This window comes from Plasmodium fragile (assembly GCF_000956335.1).
Source record: "Plasmodium fragile strain nilgiri unplaced genomic scaffold supercont1.12, whole genome shotgun sequence".
Lineage (NCBI taxonomy): Eukaryota > Apicomplexa > Aconoidasida > Haemosporida > Plasmodiidae > Plasmodium > Plasmodium fragile.
In genome coordinates this window covers 421,826-440,430 of record NW_012192592.1, presented here as the reverse complement: position 1 = coordinate 440,430, position 18,605 = coordinate 421,826, and the positions used below count along the sequence as shown (strand labels likewise).

The 18,605-nt window shown below is 45.3% G+C and overlaps 5 protein-coding genes across 5 annotated transcripts; 3 read left to right on the top strand and 2 right to left on the bottom strand.

Moving 5' to 3' along the window:
- Positions 1-3,342: 3,342 nt before the first annotated feature.
- Positions 3,343-4,587, top strand: AK88_01461 (uncharacterized protein; the record flags this gene model as incomplete). Its single annotated transcript, XM_012479096.1, has 1 exon — positions 3,343-4,587. One exon carries the CDS (start codon positions 3,343-3,345, stop codon positions 4,585-4,587), a length of 1,245 nt encoding a protein of 414 aa, XP_012334519.1.
- A 50-nt stretch (positions 4,588-4,637) lies between these two features.
- AK88_01460 (uncharacterized protein) lies at positions 4,638-4,985 on the top strand (the record flags this gene model as incomplete). The annotated part of the gene is made up of 1 exon (XM_012479095.1): positions 4,638-4,985. One exon carries the CDS (start codon positions 4,638-4,640, stop codon positions 4,983-4,985), a length of 348 nt encoding a protein of 115 aa, XP_012334518.1.
- Positions 4,986-6,202: 1,217 nt separating this feature from the next.
- AK88_01459 (uncharacterized protein) lies at positions 6,203-7,762 on the top strand (the record flags this gene model as incomplete). The annotated part of the gene is made up of 3 exons (XM_012479094.1): positions 6,203-6,272; positions 6,394-6,495; positions 6,609-7,762. 3 exons carry the CDS (start codon positions 6,203-6,205, stop codon positions 7,760-7,762), a joined length of 1,326 nt encoding a protein of 441 aa, XP_012334517.1.
- A 432-nt stretch (positions 7,763-8,194) lies between these two features.
- On the bottom strand, positions 8,195-9,514 carry AK88_01458 (ribosomal protein L19; the record flags this gene model as incomplete). The annotated part of the gene is made up of 3 exons (XM_012479093.1): positions 8,195-8,793; positions 8,911-9,268; positions 9,503-9,514. 3 exons carry the CDS (start codon positions 9,512-9,514, stop codon positions 8,195-8,197), a joined length of 969 nt encoding a protein of 322 aa, XP_012334516.1.
- Positions 9,515-10,174: 660 nt separating this feature from the next.
- On the bottom strand, positions 10,175-15,628 carry AK88_01457 (uncharacterized protein; the record flags this gene model as incomplete). Its single annotated transcript, XM_012479092.1, has 1 exon — positions 10,175-15,628. One exon carries the CDS (start codon positions 15,626-15,628, stop codon positions 10,175-10,177), a length of 5,454 nt encoding a protein of 1,817 aa, XP_012334515.1.
- Positions 15,629-18,605: the final 2,977 nt, after the last annotated feature.

The following is an 18,605-nucleotide window of genomic DNA, read 5'->3' as shown; positions in this document are numbered from 1 at the left end:
AAAAAAAAAAAAAAAACATGATCATGCGATCGTGCACAGCGGGAAAATGGCTATTTGGAGTGAGAAAGAGGGGTGTGCGCTAAGGCGAGCATACACAAGGAAGCGCGCGCCCACGCACGTGAAGGTGTACATATAAAGCATATATCATATACATATATGCATATATATATATACATGAATATATTTATATATACATACATGAATATGTTTATATATACATACATAAATATATTTATATATATATGCATACATATATGTGTGTGCAGGCGCTTGCCACATGGATACGTTTATATACGCGCACCGCCGATTCAGTGCACTTGGCCCTCCGAACACTTACCACCGATACGCGACAAAAGTGCTCCTTACGCACACGCGTGTACGAATACGTATCCCCCTGGGTATGCACACGGGGGAAAAGACGTTCCGGTCTCATCGCGAGAGCATACATGTAAATGTACGTACATAAAAACATACAGCTTATACACGTGCGTCATATATATTATATTATATATATTTATAAATGCTTACGCGCGTGGAATGCGAAGAAAAAGTTCAAGTGGTGAAGTGGTCAGGGGAATGCGCATACGTATGCACGTGCATGTAAATATATATATATGTATAATGCTACACTTGTGCACTGCTGCGTGCCTGCATGTGTGCGCCAAAATTGCTCGCTCCTCCCCGGGAAGGCCGTGCTCTCTCATTGGGGGTAACTGCCGAGCTGCAATCTGGGCCAAAGCTTCATCAACACGAAAGGGGAAAAAATAAAAAAAAAAAAAAAAAAACAACAAATAAGTAGGAACGGGGAAATGAAAAGTTAACCCCATTCCGCATCGCAACGGTTTAGCCAACCTGTACCTCATCTCCTTTGCACGTGTTTCTCCTGCATGTTGAACAGTGCGAAGGGATTCCACTTCGAATTTGCGGAGAACTCGGGAGCGCCCCCCTTTTAAATTCCCATCACCGTTCGTCAAATGGTCGGTTAAAAAGGGGCAAAAAAAAAAAAAAAACAAGAAAAAAAAATACTCCGGAGTTTAAATCAAAAGGACAACTGGGTTGCATTACACGAAGTGTGGAACGCATATCCCCTTTAGTAAGATAAACTTTTGCTCACATGTAACGTTTTAAAGCGGACCACTGATGTATTCCTTTGTCCCTGTTGTGTTCGCACACTTGGGATGACATTACAGGTGCCTTGTATTGTTTAGGCAAAATAACATAGTTGTTGGCAAGGGTTCACGTTGTCCAGTGAGTGTTCAAATAACCTGTACTGTGCACATTGGAAAGGAGGAAGGCATGAAACGGTCTCGTACTTTCCCTTTGCAATTGTTTTCTCCATACACGGAGGAACAAGTCCTAAGCGGCAGTACCAGTCTGGCTGCTTATATCTTCCCATGAAAGCGGAAATTAAATAGAAGGATGCACCAAAGCGAAGTCGGTGATCGGAAAGGGGTTTCTATTCACATAAGTATTTGCGTGCGTGTAACATTATCACACAGTTGCAGTGTAGGTCCTTTTCACGACCTAATAGTATGTCGTTCCGCAGCTACCAGTGTTCGTTCGTATGTGTAACTTATCTGCTCAACGCGGGAGTGAAACTATGTGGGTACTAACACAGGTTGATCATTGTGATGTGCCACGTTTAAAAATGGACCCATTAAACAGATGCACACGTAAAAGAGATCAAATGAAGAAACGTTCGTTTGGAATTAGGGTTCTTCACCGATCAGACCCTTTACCTTCCCCCCCTGTTCAATCGGCATTCACACAAAATAACCCACTTGGTTATGTACATATCGCAATGATGTCGCACAATTTCACCTCTTCGTATGTCCTCTAATGACGTTTCTACCACGAGCAAAAATACACACACACACACAGAGGGGAGGGGTGATGGTGGTTATAAAAAGACTTGTACAAGTTGGGTTTTCCATATTTTGTGCTTCATTGCATTGTCAAACTTGCCACCACATTTAGTAGATGGGCAGTTTTACCCCTTAGGATTATTTTGTAACGTCGCCGTGGTGTCCATCATGCCAAACATGGCCAACGGCCACACTGATTGGGAAACACTAGGATGAACCAAAAGGGGGGGGGCAGGGTGGTAAACTATACTGTGCAGCCACGTATGTAGTTTGAACGGATGTTGTTAATATGCTCCCCCTGATTCAGTTCAGATGTGAACACCTTTGTTGGTTGATTCACGCTGCTACATGCTTCGCGTGCGTGGAATGGTTCTCCAAGTAGAAGCCACGCTGCTGCCTAACCAATCGTGGGTTTTTAAAGCAACAATATGAATCAAGTGGGAGGGAGAAAAAGTCAAGGTAAAAAAAAAAAGGGGGCAACCAGGACAAAGGCGGCTTTTTTTTCTCCTTGTGTTTTTTATTATTTCTTACTTCCCACATGTGGTGTTAAATTCATTACCACTGTTGGCAATTTTATTCCGTTTTTTAATTTTTTTTTTTTTTTTCCGTTTTTTTTTTTTTTTATTTGTTTTCCCCGAAATTTGCACAACTGGTCAGAATTTTCTGAAAGCCCCAAACACTCTCAAGCCGCATACGAAATTGGATATAATATAAAAAACGCCTGCATGCTGACAGTGGTAAAAATTGTTGTTGGTTATTTATGTGCCGTGCACGCAAGTTTGCCCCATCTCTGGAGACAGTAACCTCTATTTTTTTTTTTTTTTTTTTTTTTTTGCGAATAAGGGGCCATGGGCATTGCTTCAACGTGTGATATAAACGCAATTGCGTGATGGAACACAACAGTAAACTTTCCACATGTAGGCTTGGGCCCACGGTGCGTCGCTTAGAGCATCTACCGCTGGTACAGCCTTCTATTGCGTATTTATCGCAAGGCTAAACATGTACACTTGAGTGGAAACGAAGGTTCACTGCGGGAAAAAGTGAACAAGAGATTGAACCAAGTCGTCAAGTGTAGAAAAGGATACTGACCTTGTATGAAAAAGGAGGGACCATGTCATGAGAAGAGAAGAAAAAACATCCTTTAATTAGTGAACAAGTGGCATAGACAAAATAATTTCAGGCCATCTCGTTTTTTTTTTTTTTTTTTTTTTTTCTCTTATCCAACGTTCACCTGACCCTTGTGCTTCTCTTCGGTGTTTGCTTAATATGTGAGCGTACTCTGGGGGAAATTAAAAACAAAAAAACGAATTGTGACGAGAGCAATTTCAATCCAGTCCCATCGTCCATATATTTTGTACTCCACTGAAGGGGGAAGAAGTGTACACTTGGGCGGAACACTGCTCTGTAGTGCGCGGCTTTATAATACGTAGACCGCCCCCCAGCAGAATCGCCGCACTGCGAGACCGCACCTCAAAACATGGACCTGGCGACCCGGGAAGGAATCCCCAGCGGGCACCTGATGCACCACGGAGACGCCATGGATTACCCAAATCACAGTGCCGATGACTTGGATGAAGCTGAAAAAGGTCAGCCCAACGGGATGAACAATAATCATTCATCCTCCAACAATGGAGTTGATAAAAGTTCAAACAAGCATCTTGCTAATGAAGAGGCTCCAGGTAGAAACAGGTATTTGAGCAAAGAATATAAAGTACACTGGCGGGAAAAGGAGAGAATACAAAAAGCACTTAATAAGGAGAACGAATTAGACAAAGATTTTTTGCAGAGGGAAAAGGAATGGCTTGAATTGGAGGAGCAGATCAAAAATGATACTTACAAGGAGTGGAACAAATTGCAGCAGATTAAAAAGAAGGACATTGCTAAGTTAATTGAATTTGACTTAAAGGGGGAACAGGAGAATGCAAATTTGTCTTCCTCGAAGAAGAGGGAAATGAGAAACTCCAAGAGGAAGAAGGAAAAGGAGCTCGACGATTTGGATCGGCTCAACGAGATTAGGGAGGCCGAGGAGGAGGCCAAGAGGAGGAAGGAGCAAGTCGATAGAGATGTCGATGGAGACGCCGATAAAAACGAACCACACGGGGGGGACAATCAAGCCACAACAAAATCGGATCAACTTCCTGAAGACGCAAACGACAAGGCAAACAACCAACAAGAGAGCAAAGATACTGCTAGTGTGTCCAAGTCCAAGAGCAGTTTTTTTATGAACGCCTTGTCCTTCGTGTTTGACAGGAGGAGTGAGGGTAAGGTGGAGGAGAAAGGGGACGAGGCACTGGATGGTGAAGCGGCGGGCGGGGAGGAGTCCAGCGAGACGGCAAATGAAAATGGGCAGGCGAAGGCAGGATGCAATACGGAAAACGAGACAGTAGAGAACGACCATGCGGACAACGCCAGCCTGCACACGACATGTGTGGAGAATGACATTGTTGAGAATTGCACGGGGGAACAGGCAGAGGATACACACCCCGTGGAGACGCGAACGCGCAAGCGAAAAACCCCCGCCTCAGAACCGATCAACATAAAGGTGAATGAGAAAAAAAAAAAAAAAAAAACACAGACACGGACATCGCGACAAGAGTGTCCACCAGGAAAGCCCTACAAAACGTATTCAACACGAACGATGAAGATGATATGTTCGGAAGGAAAACGAGGACGTCCCATGCCACGTCGGGTGGAAAAGGTAAAGACGCGGCGGAAGTGGTAGACGCAGCAGCGGAAGTGTCGATTACCGAACTAGGGGAAAGCATACAATCCATGGACGTGATACAAAACTCGAAACAAATTTTGGACTTGGTTCCCTCCAGCGAAGAGGACATATTTAACTTCCCCATAGACTGGAAGGTCCTAAATCAAAAGGGAAATATAATTACAAGGTTGAAGCCATGGGTATGTAAAAAAATAATAGAGTACATAGGATCTGATGAGCACGAAATCACAGGGCAAATTAGCGACTACTTCGTGGATCAAGTTTTGAAGCAGAGACCTCCAAAGGAGATGCTCGTTGCGGCTGAAAAGTTTTTAGACGCAGATGGGAAGACGTTTATTTTAAATATGTATAGGCTTATTATTTTCGAGCAGCTCAAGGTGACAAACGATATGTGAATAGGGGCGCAGGGGGGCTGGACAATCACCGCTGCCTCAGGGACAAAGAAGTGTGTTTTTTCAAGCAGTGTGTGTCGGGTGCTACCCCCTCCTTGTTAAAACTTCTTAGTCCCCCTTTTTTTTTTTTTTTTACTTCACATACGATTATTATTTTTCCCGTCTTTGACTTTATGTTTCTTCCTTTTTTTGTTAACTCTGTCCAAGGGGGTCCCCGCGCCTTTGCGCAGCTGTTGCCCCCATGTTGGTTTCTGCCCTGCGTACAAGCGAAGGTAGCTCACCACAACAAACAAATTTAAATTCGTTTTTTTGGAGGTTCCCTTAATTTTGTCATCTCACTAATGGGTCAGTATATGTATATGTAATAGTATACAACAATAACGGGAGGGTTTTTTTTTTTTTTTGTCTCCCGTTGGATTGCCAACTTGGCCCAACTGGAGTTTTCCTCTTCCACAGCAACTTCTTTTTCTAACATGGGTGGAGCTCTTTACCACGCGACTGACATTGCTTCCTCTTAGACGAACGTGAGAGAGTGAAAGAAGGTTTGGCCATGTAAATGAGCCTCCATTTTCCCATGAACCTTTCACAGGAGTAACCTGGCCATGAGGGCTTATTTTCTCTCGGTAAAGATGCGCCTTCTCCAATTTAATTATGACTTGAAGCGGCACGCACATGTATCTGCGTGGTTGTAAAACTTGCCTCACCCACATGCACGTAACTATATTTTTATATGTATGCACAGGCTGTAAGGGGACACTTTTTTTTTTTTTTTTTTTTTTTTTTCCGACCCGCAGAAAAAAACGTTTGCATGGAGAAGCGGGAAAAATGGGCTACATAGATCTAAGTAGCTTTGCAGAAATGAACTTTGGAGGGGATGAACATTATTAAAGTGCGCAAATTTTTCTCTCCACACATGGTCCGTTGACCAAACAAGTTTCCCGCGCACAGGAATTGCATTCCTCTCCCCCCTGGGTGAAGAAGTCCCCCCCCACGAGTTGGAGCAACGATTTAAATACATGTAGGCGTATACCCACATAATACGTTGTACATTTTTTTGTATGTATGTATTTGTTACGTGTGGGCGCCAACTGGGCCACCTCCGAGGCTCGACTGCAGGAGAGAGAACAACAACAACCCCCCCTCTTGGCTGAACTCCTCGCGGAGGAGGTAATTTGTATGGGGGGAGAGGGACAGACCAGAAACACCACGTCAGGGAAAAAATGAATACCAAAAATGTCACGCGGGAGGAAAAGAAGAAAGAGAAGGAGCTGAACGAGGCCAGGAAGGCCGGTAAGTGTTGTGTTGGCGCGTCACACGTATGGGCTCATATCTGCGCACGTGCTCATGCTCGTTTTCTCGGCTTCTATACTTCTATACTTGTATGCTTCACCGCGTTCCCCCCTGAGTGCAGGCAAAATTGAAGCCCTGAAGGACGAAGAGGGGAATGACATAAACCCCCACATGCCCCAGTACATCATAAAGGCCCCGTGGTATCTGAACCAGACCACACCAGGTAACGCAGGAGGGACCAACGACCTACCCGTGCGTGGGGACGACGCAACAACGTTTGAGTGGGTTTTTCCAACCCGAATGAATGGCCATCCCCCCCCCTTTTCTCCCCCACAGGACTGAAACACCAACGGTACAAGGGTACGGAAAAAGTGAAAATAGAAGAGGAGAGAAACAAAAAGGTGTACGTAAAGAACCTGAAGTATGTCTCTGATTTTTGTAAAAACTGCGGAAGTGCAACCCACAAGGAGAAGGACTGCCTTGAAAGAACGAGGAAGAGGAAGCTTAACTTTGCCAACAGAGACAACGATGAAGACTATGTGTGCTTGACGCAGGACCTGGGCTACGACGGGAATAGGGACAGGTGGGTGGGTTACAACCCGGACAACTTCGAACACGTGTACAAGGAGTATGAAAAGATCGTGGAGGAGAAAAAGAAGAGGAAGGCCGAGGAGCTGAAGAAGAAGTACGAGAGGAAGGCCACCACAGGGAAGAAGCGACGCGGTGATGGGGCAGAAGCAGGTGATGGAGGCAACGGCGGCGACGGCAGCGACAGCGAGCATGAGGATGATGACGCGGACTTGGAGGAGGACGCGCCAAAGGCCGCCACCGGGGCAGACGACCCACAAAAAAGCAACGCCAACGAAAAACACAGAAACGTTGCAAGAAATTTAAGAATCAGGGAAGACACAGCCAAGTATCTGTACAACCTAAGTTTGAATTCAGCTTTTTATGACCCCAAAAGTAGAAGCATGAGAGAAGACCCCTTTGCAGGCATGAGGAAAAATTTGCCCGACGACAACAATCATTACAAAGGAGAAAATTATTATAACAATACAGATGAAGCAATTGAATCCAAGAAGCTCGAAATTTTCGCGTGGGACACTTATAAGAGGGGAGAGAATGTGCACTTCAATGCACAGCCTACTCAACTTGAATTATTGTATAAAGAATTTTTGAATAAAAAAAAAAAACTCATTAAAAAAAAAGAGGAAGATATTGTAAAAACGTACAAGTGTGAAAATGTTGTGTCTAAGGATGGAGCCCTACAGGAGGAACTCACTCAGTCGGAGGTATACACAGAATATAAACCAGTAGATCAGATCGACCCCAAAGCGAAAAGGATTAAAATCCTGAGTAGGTACGAGGAGGATATTCATCTGTTTGAACATTCCTCCGTGTTTGGCAGTTACTACGACAGGGAAAAAAAAAAGTGGGGGTACCGGTGCTGCCGCTCGACGAATAAGTTCGAAAAGTGTTTCTCCTCCTGAGTCGACGTGATACATGTGTTAGGCAGTGTGTGTAAAAAAGGGAGTCTTCTTTTCGTAGGGTGCGCTGAGCACTAATTTGGCAGTTTAAATGAACGGGTTTATTCTGCCGCGTTTTTTTTTGCCTTTTTTTTTGCCTTTTTTTTGTCTTGTGTGCGCCTTATATGCGCAGACCGCCCTGTCCAATGGCCCCCCACAATTTTGTACCAACCTTGTTTCGAAGGTGCACTTGCGCTTCGGAGATGGGTAAGTCTACCATGCACCCCAAATTTGATGTTAGCGATACCCATCGTGGCGTTTCCATTCTCGTTACATAATGCAACAAAGTGGGTAGACACATCATCACGCCACAGATGGGGGGGAAGATGAATCCTCATTGCGTGATTCACTCAAGGTGGCCGCACATGCTGGGTCACTTCACGCGTGACGTGCTTTTCACCCCTTGTGCCCCCCCGCAAGGGGATGACTGGCCGGCAGAGCCATAAAGGCATTATCCCCGCGGCTGCGATTAATTTTAAACACGTTCCAATTCTCCCTTTCGCGTCTTTTGTTCAGCTTTTGCTTCCTCCTGTTTTCTTCATCAAGGGCATATATGAGCATCCTTCTGTATATTTCTGCTCGCACTAACCTAGTCCTCTTCCTGGTGTACTGTGCGTAGATCCCACCAAAGATGTAGGACGACAAATTGCTTTCAATTCTTCTGCGCATGTACTTTTTCTTTAGCTTAGCCAAGCGTCTTCTAATTTTGGGTTCTATAGACCTAATGCCGGGCTTGTGTTGCCCCCGTGGCCTCTCGTACTTTCCTCGGAAGTTATATTGCCACATGTATCGGTAGTCCCTTGTAATAGGCTTATTGATTTGGTAATACTTTTTTGCCTTTTCCTCATTTATGTTGTGGAGGCTCTTCACAATTTTCACATAAAGGATCCTGGGGGAGTAAAAGGGTATGAGCTGCTCCACTCCGACCCCGTCGAAGATGTTCTTCACGATGAAGGACGAGTCCAGCCGTTTCTTCCGTATCTCCACGCAGTACCCTAGGGGGGGGAAAGTTAAGCGCCGCAGTGAAGCGGTGCAGCGAAGCGGTGTGTAACGAAGTGGCGTAATGAAGCCGCGCTAAGGAAGCCGCACAACCCACGTGGACGTTGTCTCACCCTGAAAAATGGCAAAAGTCTGCTGCGACCTGGACAGCTCGTACTTGACCTCGACTAAATCCCCCGTGTGTATCTTAGGCATTTTAAAATTGCGCAGCTTCTTCATTTTGTTCATTTCCTGCAAGTGTAAATTGTGCATAAGTTGCCTCCCCCAAAAATCGTGCATGTAATTTTTGTAATAGGGGATAGTTTTTGTTCCTCTCTTCTTTTCCTCTTCAGTCTTCTTCGCCACGTTTTCTTCTTCTTGGTCGATGCAGTATATGTTTGGCCAATTCCTGGCCGTGTAATCGTTCCCGATGTTGTAGCATTTGAACTTGCTTAGGCTCGTGATCACCTTGGTCCGGATGTACCTCTTTATCTGCAAGGGGGGGAGAAAGGCGGCGGAGCTGTTCAGTTGATCTGGTCCACGGTGGTGGGCACTTTATGCGTGGTGATGGGCAGCAGTTCGCGTCTCCACGGGAGCTGCTCCTCTTCTGCACATTTCCCCTTCAGCGTACTCCACCGCAGGAAATTATCTCACCATTTAAAGGAGGGGCGAAATGGAAAAAAATGGGGAAACGAAAAAGAGCCAAAAGTGGGGAAAGCAGCATACGGTAAAATACATGTTTAGCCACATTCGTGAAGGGTAAAATGACATTCCGCCAATTCTGCAAAGCTTTCCTGTGTTTGCGCGGAACGTTTCGTTGCCCCCCTTTTTTTTATAACCTATTAACAGCGCCTCCTTCTATGCTACACACGAGGGGAGTAAAAAAAAAAAAAAAAAAAAAAAAAAAAAAAAAAGCTCCTCCATGTGTAGGACGTCGCCCAGGAGGGTACATGCACCCGCGGTGTTGAAACGTCAACAGTAGCACACCGATTCGTACAAACGAGTGCGAGTTGTGTTTCCTATCACCTATATCATCGTTTAGGACAAAAAAAAACAAAAAGTGTTTGTTTTATACCCATGGGGACAGTTCTCGTATAAGAGAGATTCCACCCTTCTCCCCCCCAAAAAAATGGAGCAACATGATACGACGCGGAAAATGCCTCAAAAAGAAGAAGCTGTAGTTAGGGTCACCCCTCTCACAGTGCATACACGCACACGCACATGTGTGTGTGCATAAGTTCTACATCGTCACCTACCCCCCACACAACGGACAGGTACAAAAAAAAGAAAAAAAAAAAGGGAAATGCAACAACGAGGCGGGTTCACAAAATGGTGTACACCCCTAAACGTATGGCGATGCGCGGTTAGCACATCGGTATATGTTTCCCCCCCGTTGGGTCAATCCCAGACGATGTTGCTAAGAACATATTTGGCCTGCTCGAATCTGTTTAGCTTTTTAAAAATGACGCTCAAATTGTAGGAGGCCGAGAAGAGGAGGTGGCGTTTGTCGAAGAAAAGGAGAAACAGGTTGGAGTACTTGCTGTTTAAATTATTGAAATAATTTGTGAGATGATTTAGGGGAGTGGGTTGTGCCTTGTGGCCAAAGTAGAGGCAGGTGTAGCACATGCAGCGATTCATGTTTATAACGTATTCTAGAATAAATTTCTTGTTCAGGTTTAACTTGTTGGAGGAGCAGATTTTTTTCATTTCTTTTTCTGCCCGCTGCACTAACCGGATTACACTTAGGTAGAGTTTCATGCACTCGGAGAAGTAGGACAGCTGATGGAGCGCCCTGCCTAAGTTGTATAAAATTTCTGCTGTGTAAATATATTTGTACGGCTTGTAGAAGAGAGAATACATTTGGTATTTTTTTTTTTTGTTCAGGACCTTCTGTTGATATCTCTTGGTGATGTAATCGTTGAGGAGGCAGAAGGATGTTAGCATGACGGACTCTCTGTTTTGCACTCGGTAGCCACTGGCGTAGTTGAAGTACGACGTCATGAGGCTGAATAGGAAGTTCAGATCGTCCGCCACGGTTTCGAAGTTGTCCTCCACTTGGTTTTGCTTCCTGCGCTCTGCGCACAGCTTCAGTTTGGTGAACAGGACGCGCTCCTCCTCGAGCTCGTCAGACAAGTCGGCTGCGTCGGCCGACTCGTCTGAGTGGCCACCAGACTGGTCATCGGGTTGGGAGTTGGCCGGTGAATTGCCCTGTGAGCTGTCCCCCGAGTGTGTCACTTGGCCCTCCTGGCCACTCCCCTTAACCCCCTTAACGCCGCGCCTCCACCTCAGCAAACGCTGCTGATTGGCCTTCCTTCCCTTGAGCAAAAAGGCATACGCGCGTGTGTACTCATGAACCGAATTGACAATCATGCAGGACAAGTTACACACATTTCCAATGAGGTAAATCAAAAAGGGGTTGCTGTTTTTAGAATGCAAAGTCCTAACTAAGAATAATCGAAAAGCAATTAAAATATTCTTGTACCTAGACTTGGAGATGGAGGATAAATAATTTTGGCAGAAGGTACCTGTTAATACAATATCGCTGTAATACTTCAACACCTTATATTCATCCTGTTCCTTTCGCTTAAAAATATACACATCGTTGAGGCATTTTATTTGCTTTTCGAAGTTCCCACTAGATATGTACAGCCTGTTTAAAAGCAGGTTGATTCGGAACAGGAAATATTTACAATCTATATGCTCATTCATAGTGCAAAAGTTATTATATTCATTCCTCATTTCATCCTTTATAATATTGGAGTAGGTGTTGTTGAAGAAATAACATTCTAGGTTAACAAAATTGTTGCTAATTCTATGTTGCTGGAATTCTTTCTTGACTGACTTCATGTAGGTAAGGAATTTCATTTTACTCGACTTTCTGTTTTTCAAATATATGCTCAGGATGTGTATGGCATCCTCATACATGTTCATCGTCGTCACGATGAAGAAGCACTCCTCTAGGAACAGTAGGCTGAAATATAGACCCAGGTAATTTTCGAATGTAAACAAGTTCATTTTTTTCTTCGTCACGAGGAAGGAGAACCGCTTGCTGCGCTTTGGCGCCTCCCCCGTGTCCACCTGTCCCGTGTCCACCTGTCCCGTGTTCACCTTCCCCGTCTGCACCTCCCTCGTTGTGGGACTTTCCTGGGGGGGAGGATCTACCACTTGCCTAACAACTTCATCTTGCCGCAGAAATGAAACCTGCCGCGTGGAGGAGAAACTGGGCACCTCACTCCCCTCGCTGCACAAGTTGCTATGGCCCGGCGGCACGAACAGGGACCGCCACCCCCCCGGCTCTGGCTCCGACTCCCCCACCTTCAAGTTTTTCCCCTTTCCCTTGAAGTTTATAATCTCCTTCTCCATGGCGGTGTGTATGCGCTTGAAGTCTTGTTCTATCTCGTAGAGGAAGGAAAAGAAGCTATAGCTGAATTTATAAAACTTGACCATTATTTTGCTATTGAATATTTCGGACTCCACGCCCTGCGCGTACCGATGCAGGTGTCGGCGCAACTGCTCCCTGGCGCGGCGAGAAGTACCCGCGGCGGTGTTCACCGATTCGATTGCCGCGCTCCGCTTCTCCTCCCCCTTGGCGTCGAAGACCAGCACACCCTTGTAGTACAATTTGGTGCCAGCCATCCGCACGTCCTTGTACACAATGTCTACATCCTCCGGGTTTTTCTTATTTTTGAAAATGTGAAAGGACGTGGCGAGGAACACCACGTACTCCCTGTAGCTGTGTAGGGTGTCAATCCGTTGCCTGAGTTTTCTGAGCCGCCTATCCGCAGCCGCACAGCTGTCGCTGTTGCCACTGTGGCCGCTGTTGCTGCTGTGGCCGCGATGACTACATTGGCCCGGCGCTGCACTTTCCCCTTTCCCCTTGGCGCCGAGAAAAAGTAACACGTTGTAGAGGTAGAGGTGGCCCAGGACACTGAAGTTATACTTGACGCAAAAGTAACAGAAGCAAATATTAACCCTCAGGTTAATAATATCATTTACATCCCGCTTGGACAAAAAATTATCGTACTTATAAAAAACGCTGTCCTTCTTGTGATACACATAAAACATATGCATGATATAGCTATTGTGAGACAAGTACAGTAACAGTTTATTTTTTCGATTTAAAATTTTGAATAAAAGAATTTCCCTCTCTTTATTACTTAGAGGGTTCGGAATGGAACACATGAATCGTAGCTTCTTTTGTTTAATGCTCAGGAGAATACTTATCGCCTTGTTGTGTCTTTTGGTTTTGTGCAGAATGTTAATGTACAATGTCTTTATGTCAATTTCGATATTGTTTTTAACTATGTGTTGATTGTTCAATATTTTTAAGATTATTTTTTCTGCCTTGTTGAAGTTTTGTATGTAGTAATAACATTTTACTAGCTTGTACACGGTGGAGAGGAACTGCACTCCGTTGTCGTACCCGACAAGTGTGCCCCCTGCGGTGTCCATCTCACGTGTGGGAGAAGTTATCGTCGCGTCTATGTGACTGGTGGACGTTTTCGCCGCTTCGCTCTGGCTGCCCCCGCGCAGGACGCCATTCCTCTTTGCGTAGACAAGTCGGTACAAACGAATGGCGCTCTCGAACATGCCCCGGGAGTAGTATGACTCCGCCAGGTGCAAAATGAGATCCTCAAACAGGACACAGTCACCCAAAATCATGTTCATAAATGAACACTTCGTAAGGTAACCATAATCTATATGCCCCACCATCAATAAGGATTTTACAAATTGTATAAAAATGTCCACGTGAATTTTCTCGCCACTCATCCTGGTGACCAGCTTGTACACAAAAATGCACTCGTCATACTTCCCGTTGAGTATCTGACTTTGCATGAAAAAGCAGATGATTGATTTTTCATTGTATGACCAGATTCTGTCTCTGGTGTGTATCGCCTTCTCTTTTCCTGATGCGGCTTCTCCCCCCTCTCGCCTCTCTCTCATCACTCGTAAAAACATATGCTTCAAGAAGTGGTAACTGTCCTGTGGTTTTCTCACCACCACCAGACATATGCACACGTACAAGTCGATCATAATGTCGACCTCTCCTCCGCAGGTGTTCCGTAGCATCAACAGCCACTTCAACCCGTTCTTGTAGTCCTCCAGCAAAAGGTACGTAAAGGCTATGTTAAAATATAAATGCTTTGAAAAATCGTCGAGGTCATTTGTTTGTTCGTCCGACGCTTCAAGTTGGTCAGCACAAATGTGATGATCCTCTTTGTCATCGACTTCACCCTGGACACCCCCTTTCATGCGTTTCTTCTCCCGCTTAGCAACTTTTGTTTTATATATTCGTAACACCTTGAAGAGGCAGTACAAAATGAGGTTATACTGTTTGTCCATTTTACACAATTCAATTATGTTGTACCATGAGAGGTAATCGTTCCTCGAGAGATGTGCTGCAATCAAATAGTAGTTGATGGCCTTCCTCACATTTTTGTATTCCCTCTCGTGGATCAGACCTAGGAGGTGAAAGGGGTCGTGTAGGTTCGGAGCCAATTTAATTACCTTCTCCAGGATGGTTATGCATTGTTCGAAATTTTGGTTAATGTAGTAACTGTTTGCCTTGTTCATTAATGATTCTACTTCTTTGTTCATTTTTGTTGGTTCAGAGGAAGACTGGGTGCAGGTGGCTCCTCCATGTCTGGTCCTCTTCGCGTTCCTTTTTTTCTTCCTCTTTTGCCTTTTTTTCCTGCGCAAGGATCTTCTGCGCAACGGGTTATTCACGTGGTTACCACTTCGGTCATCACCACACCAATCTGCCTCCGCCTCATCGCCATACCAATCTGCCTCCTCCTCCTCATCATACTCCTCCGCGCACTCGTCAGAGTCTCCATCCCCCTCCGCATTACCATACCGAAGAAGAAGTAACTCCTCGTCACTTATGGAGCTAGACGACCTGGAGGTCCCTTCAGATGATAAATGGCTGGAGACGTCGCTCCCCCCATCAGGTTTTTCAAAAGAATATGAGTCATACGTGTAGATAAGCTTCCTGCCCTCCCCTCCCTCCTCCTGGCACAGTAAGACATACTCTTCATTGCAGCAAAGGTAAAAGTATAAGATGTTATTCAAATTTATATTACAAATGTTTAGTAGTCTCTTTTCGTTGAAGGTGATGTGTGTGCTGTTAAGCGAGTGAACTATTTCACTTCCATCCAAGTCATCACCAGACACACTACAATTAACTCCATCGGGTTGATTCGTCATGCCTTTTTTGTCACTGCTTTGGGGGGGCAGGTCACCTCCCCTCTCTGTCAGATGACATTTCTTCACCCTACTTAGGTCATCCACAAAGTGGGAAAACAAAACTGCACCATCGCCATGGCCGCCGCCACCGCCACCGCCACTACCACCATCACCGCTATTCCCCTCTGCGTAGAGGCCGGGATCGATCTGCTCATCGTTGGCGGAACCCAGGAACAGCCTCCTTTGCTTCTCCTCATACGTCTCGATTTGGTTGTTAAAATTTAGCAGGTGATCAATTTGATTTTGCAAAACATCTTCGTTCATTTTGTTGCCCTTCACTACTGAGTAGTACTTCATAACTTCTTCGTCTTCCCGGGCGGGGTACCTGTCCTGCTCACCTCCCACGACGTGGGGCCTGCTTCCCCCACTGGGTGCTCCCTCTGCATCGTACCAGTTACCGTTACCACCCCCCTGCTCATTTTCAAACTGGGGGTGCTGTCCATACAGCTTGCCCCTGACCCCTCCAGGGCGTCTCCTATTCACATTAAATAGGTGTTCAACAAACGAATCGCTGTATTCGCTGTCCTCATTAGCATTCCTTTTTGCATAGGAGCCTGTGTCCCTTTCATTCCCTTCATCATTTTCGAAGCCAGGCGTGGTATTCATTTTTATTCATAATTGTTTTTTTGTTTTTTTTGGGGGGGATGGATTTTCCCTCACACAGATGGGATGTGGAGATGTGAAAGAGACGTTGGCAGGCACAGGTCAATTCTATTCGTCCTTTTTAATCGCTACCTAATGTATGGTGGTGGGGTGGGTGAATTATTTTATCTCCTGCCCCTACTCACATCTCTCACCCTGCCTCAATACGTAACTACGTGTCATTTGGCCAATTCTCCCCTCCCTCCCGTTGGAATCCCTATCATGGTGAAAAAGAAGAAGCGAAACGGGGGCGGTAAGCCTTCATGTGCGGCGTAACCCTTCACGTTCGACGCTTCTTTCTGCGCTACTCTGTTGGTTGGGGAAAGGCAACTATGTAGCTGCCAAGTAGCTGCTGAGAAATTGCAACAAACCGCTGCGCAGCGGGCCAAATGCAAAAGTGCCAAACGGCGGAAATGCGAGCTTTCTAAGGCACCCTCCTCGAGTATTACGAATCGAACAATAGCAACTTAAACAAGAGCATTTTTTTTTTTTTTTTTTTTTGCTGTAAAGAGGAAAGCTGGGGGTAGGGATGTATGCAACCTTGCATGCATGCACAGGTAAGCACAAATAAAGAGATACATACGTGTGCACACTAACGTGAGGACCTATGCAACGTGCACATAATGCGGCCTACTCCCATGGGTTGCCTTTCTCCCCCCCGCCGAACGGAGTGCCAAAAAAGGTGGCGCTGTACAAGTACACACAACAGCAGAGCACAACAGCAGAGCACAACAGCAGAGCACGACAGCAGCGCACTTATAGGTGTACCAGCGAACAGATTCCTAGGTGCACTGCACCTCACTAAAGGCTTCCTCCCTTGGTTCAAGAATTCCCCATACGAGACGCTTTCTTTGCTAAAAATAGGGTAACCCACTTGCATGACTAAGAAGTGACCCCTACGTTTAAGCCGGTTGCTTTGAGGGGCTGCCCTTCGAGGGGTACCGCTAGCTGAGAATACGGACAAGTGACGAGCCATTGTGGCTGCAGAATAGGCGAACAAGATGCGACATGGACCCAAGGTCGGAGCTTCCGTTGGGGGTGGGGAAGCAGCACGGTGCGTTGACTCCGCCCGATTGCCTGCACAACTGTGGTAACCACGCCAGTGAACTATCGTGCAACTTTCTAATTTTACGCCTTGGGTGGACAGGAACACGAAAAAATACCCTTAGCGCTTTGCACGCATAGAAATGAGTTTCACTTTCCTGTGACCGATAAATCTGGTGATGGCAAAAGGGAATACAAAGAGAAGAAGCGTTTATAGGGGGAAGTTTATTTTGTTCATTTGTTGTTCCCTTTTTTTTTTTTTTTTTTTTTTTTTTTTCCTTTTTTTTTTTTTTTTTTTTTTTTGATACTCCCCGGGGTAAGATTATTCTCCATTGTTCTTGTCCGTCTGTGCGCTTTTTTTTTTTTTTTTGTCCGCTCGTTTTTTTTCCTTTTTTTGTTCGCTTTAACCGAGAGTGTGCATTTTTTCCAGCTAGGGAGAGGCACACATCCACTGGTAAGGAAAGGTGCCATTTTAACGAAGTACGCATTTTTGCATGTTTTGTTTTTTTTCTGTTTCGCCTCCCGTTCGTCCGTTCCTTTGTTCGTGCGCGTGTGCACACGGGTAACAAGGCAGAGTAATTGGGGTGCGGCAATTTGGTTAACACTTTGTCAATGTATTGCCAACACGGTGTCAACATTTTGTCAACAAAATTGTCACCTGCTGTGTCATGTCTTTGTCATCCTCTTTTTTGCCGCCTCGTTGCCATCTGGTTGTCAAAATTGTACCCACACTTTACCAACTTTCCGACTGTTTTGCCTCCCAAACTGAGTGCACCCACCGTATGCACAATTAGACTGAACTCATTTTGCCTAAACTGTGACCACCTCTTTATTTTCCCTCAACCAAACTGGCGCATACAGAATAAGAACGAAGTTAAGACGAAGCAAAACGCAAAGGAACATGTAACAGTATATACTGTACAGGATGTGTATCCATTTGTCGTAAGACAGAGAATTTTTTTTTTTTTTGTATGAACTGTTCATAATTTTTTTTTTTAAAGCGATTTTTCCTGCTGAAGTGTGGCTGGATGCTCGCCTCTGACGTCCGTGGTAATGCAAAACAGAAGGGAACATTATCCACCGTTGCGCGTAAGGGCAGACGCATGGTGGATGTCCAACGTGGGTGTAAACTCTTAACCGTACGCACATACGTACGCATACTCGCACGTGCCTACCGGGGAGGGGGAGTGACAATTTGCGGCGAGTCCAACCAGAGGGGCAAAGCGCATGTTGCATCCAACTTGCGCGAAGTAGAGAGAGTATGCAAATGCTTTGTCCTATCTTTTTATAAAATTGATTTTTCGTTGTCGTGAATATGACTAAGTGAGAGTATCGACGAGTGATTTGTACATGCAACGGGAAAGGAGAATAAAAATTATATGACTGTGCAGGGGGACATACATACGTGTGTATGACCGTGAGTGTATTAGTATATGAATATATGAATGTATAAGTGTATATATTTATGTATATATATGTGTATGTGTGTACGTGCGCGTGTAAAACAAAACAAAAGACTCCAATGTGAGTGTGGCTGCATATTATACAATGTGCAAATTGTGGAGTGATATATTTTGCTGCCTTTTTTGAATGATCCTTTCCGCTTTTCTAAATGTCAACATTGTTCATTGGTAGGGAGGGACTCCACTTTTGCAGTTAGATTACGATCGAGTGTGTATACATAGCTTTTCAGACGTGTGTGCGCATGCATCAATTGTGTAATGTCTTTGCGCTAGATCGCTGCTCACAGTTGACGTCGCAACGGCGGAGGAAGCGTGAAATGCGAATGCACGGTGTCCACATGAGTATGCATGTATGCATCTTCGCAAGTATTCACATATGCATATGCGCGTGTGCAAAAAATGGCAGAGAGGACACTCCCCCAGTGTTAGCACTT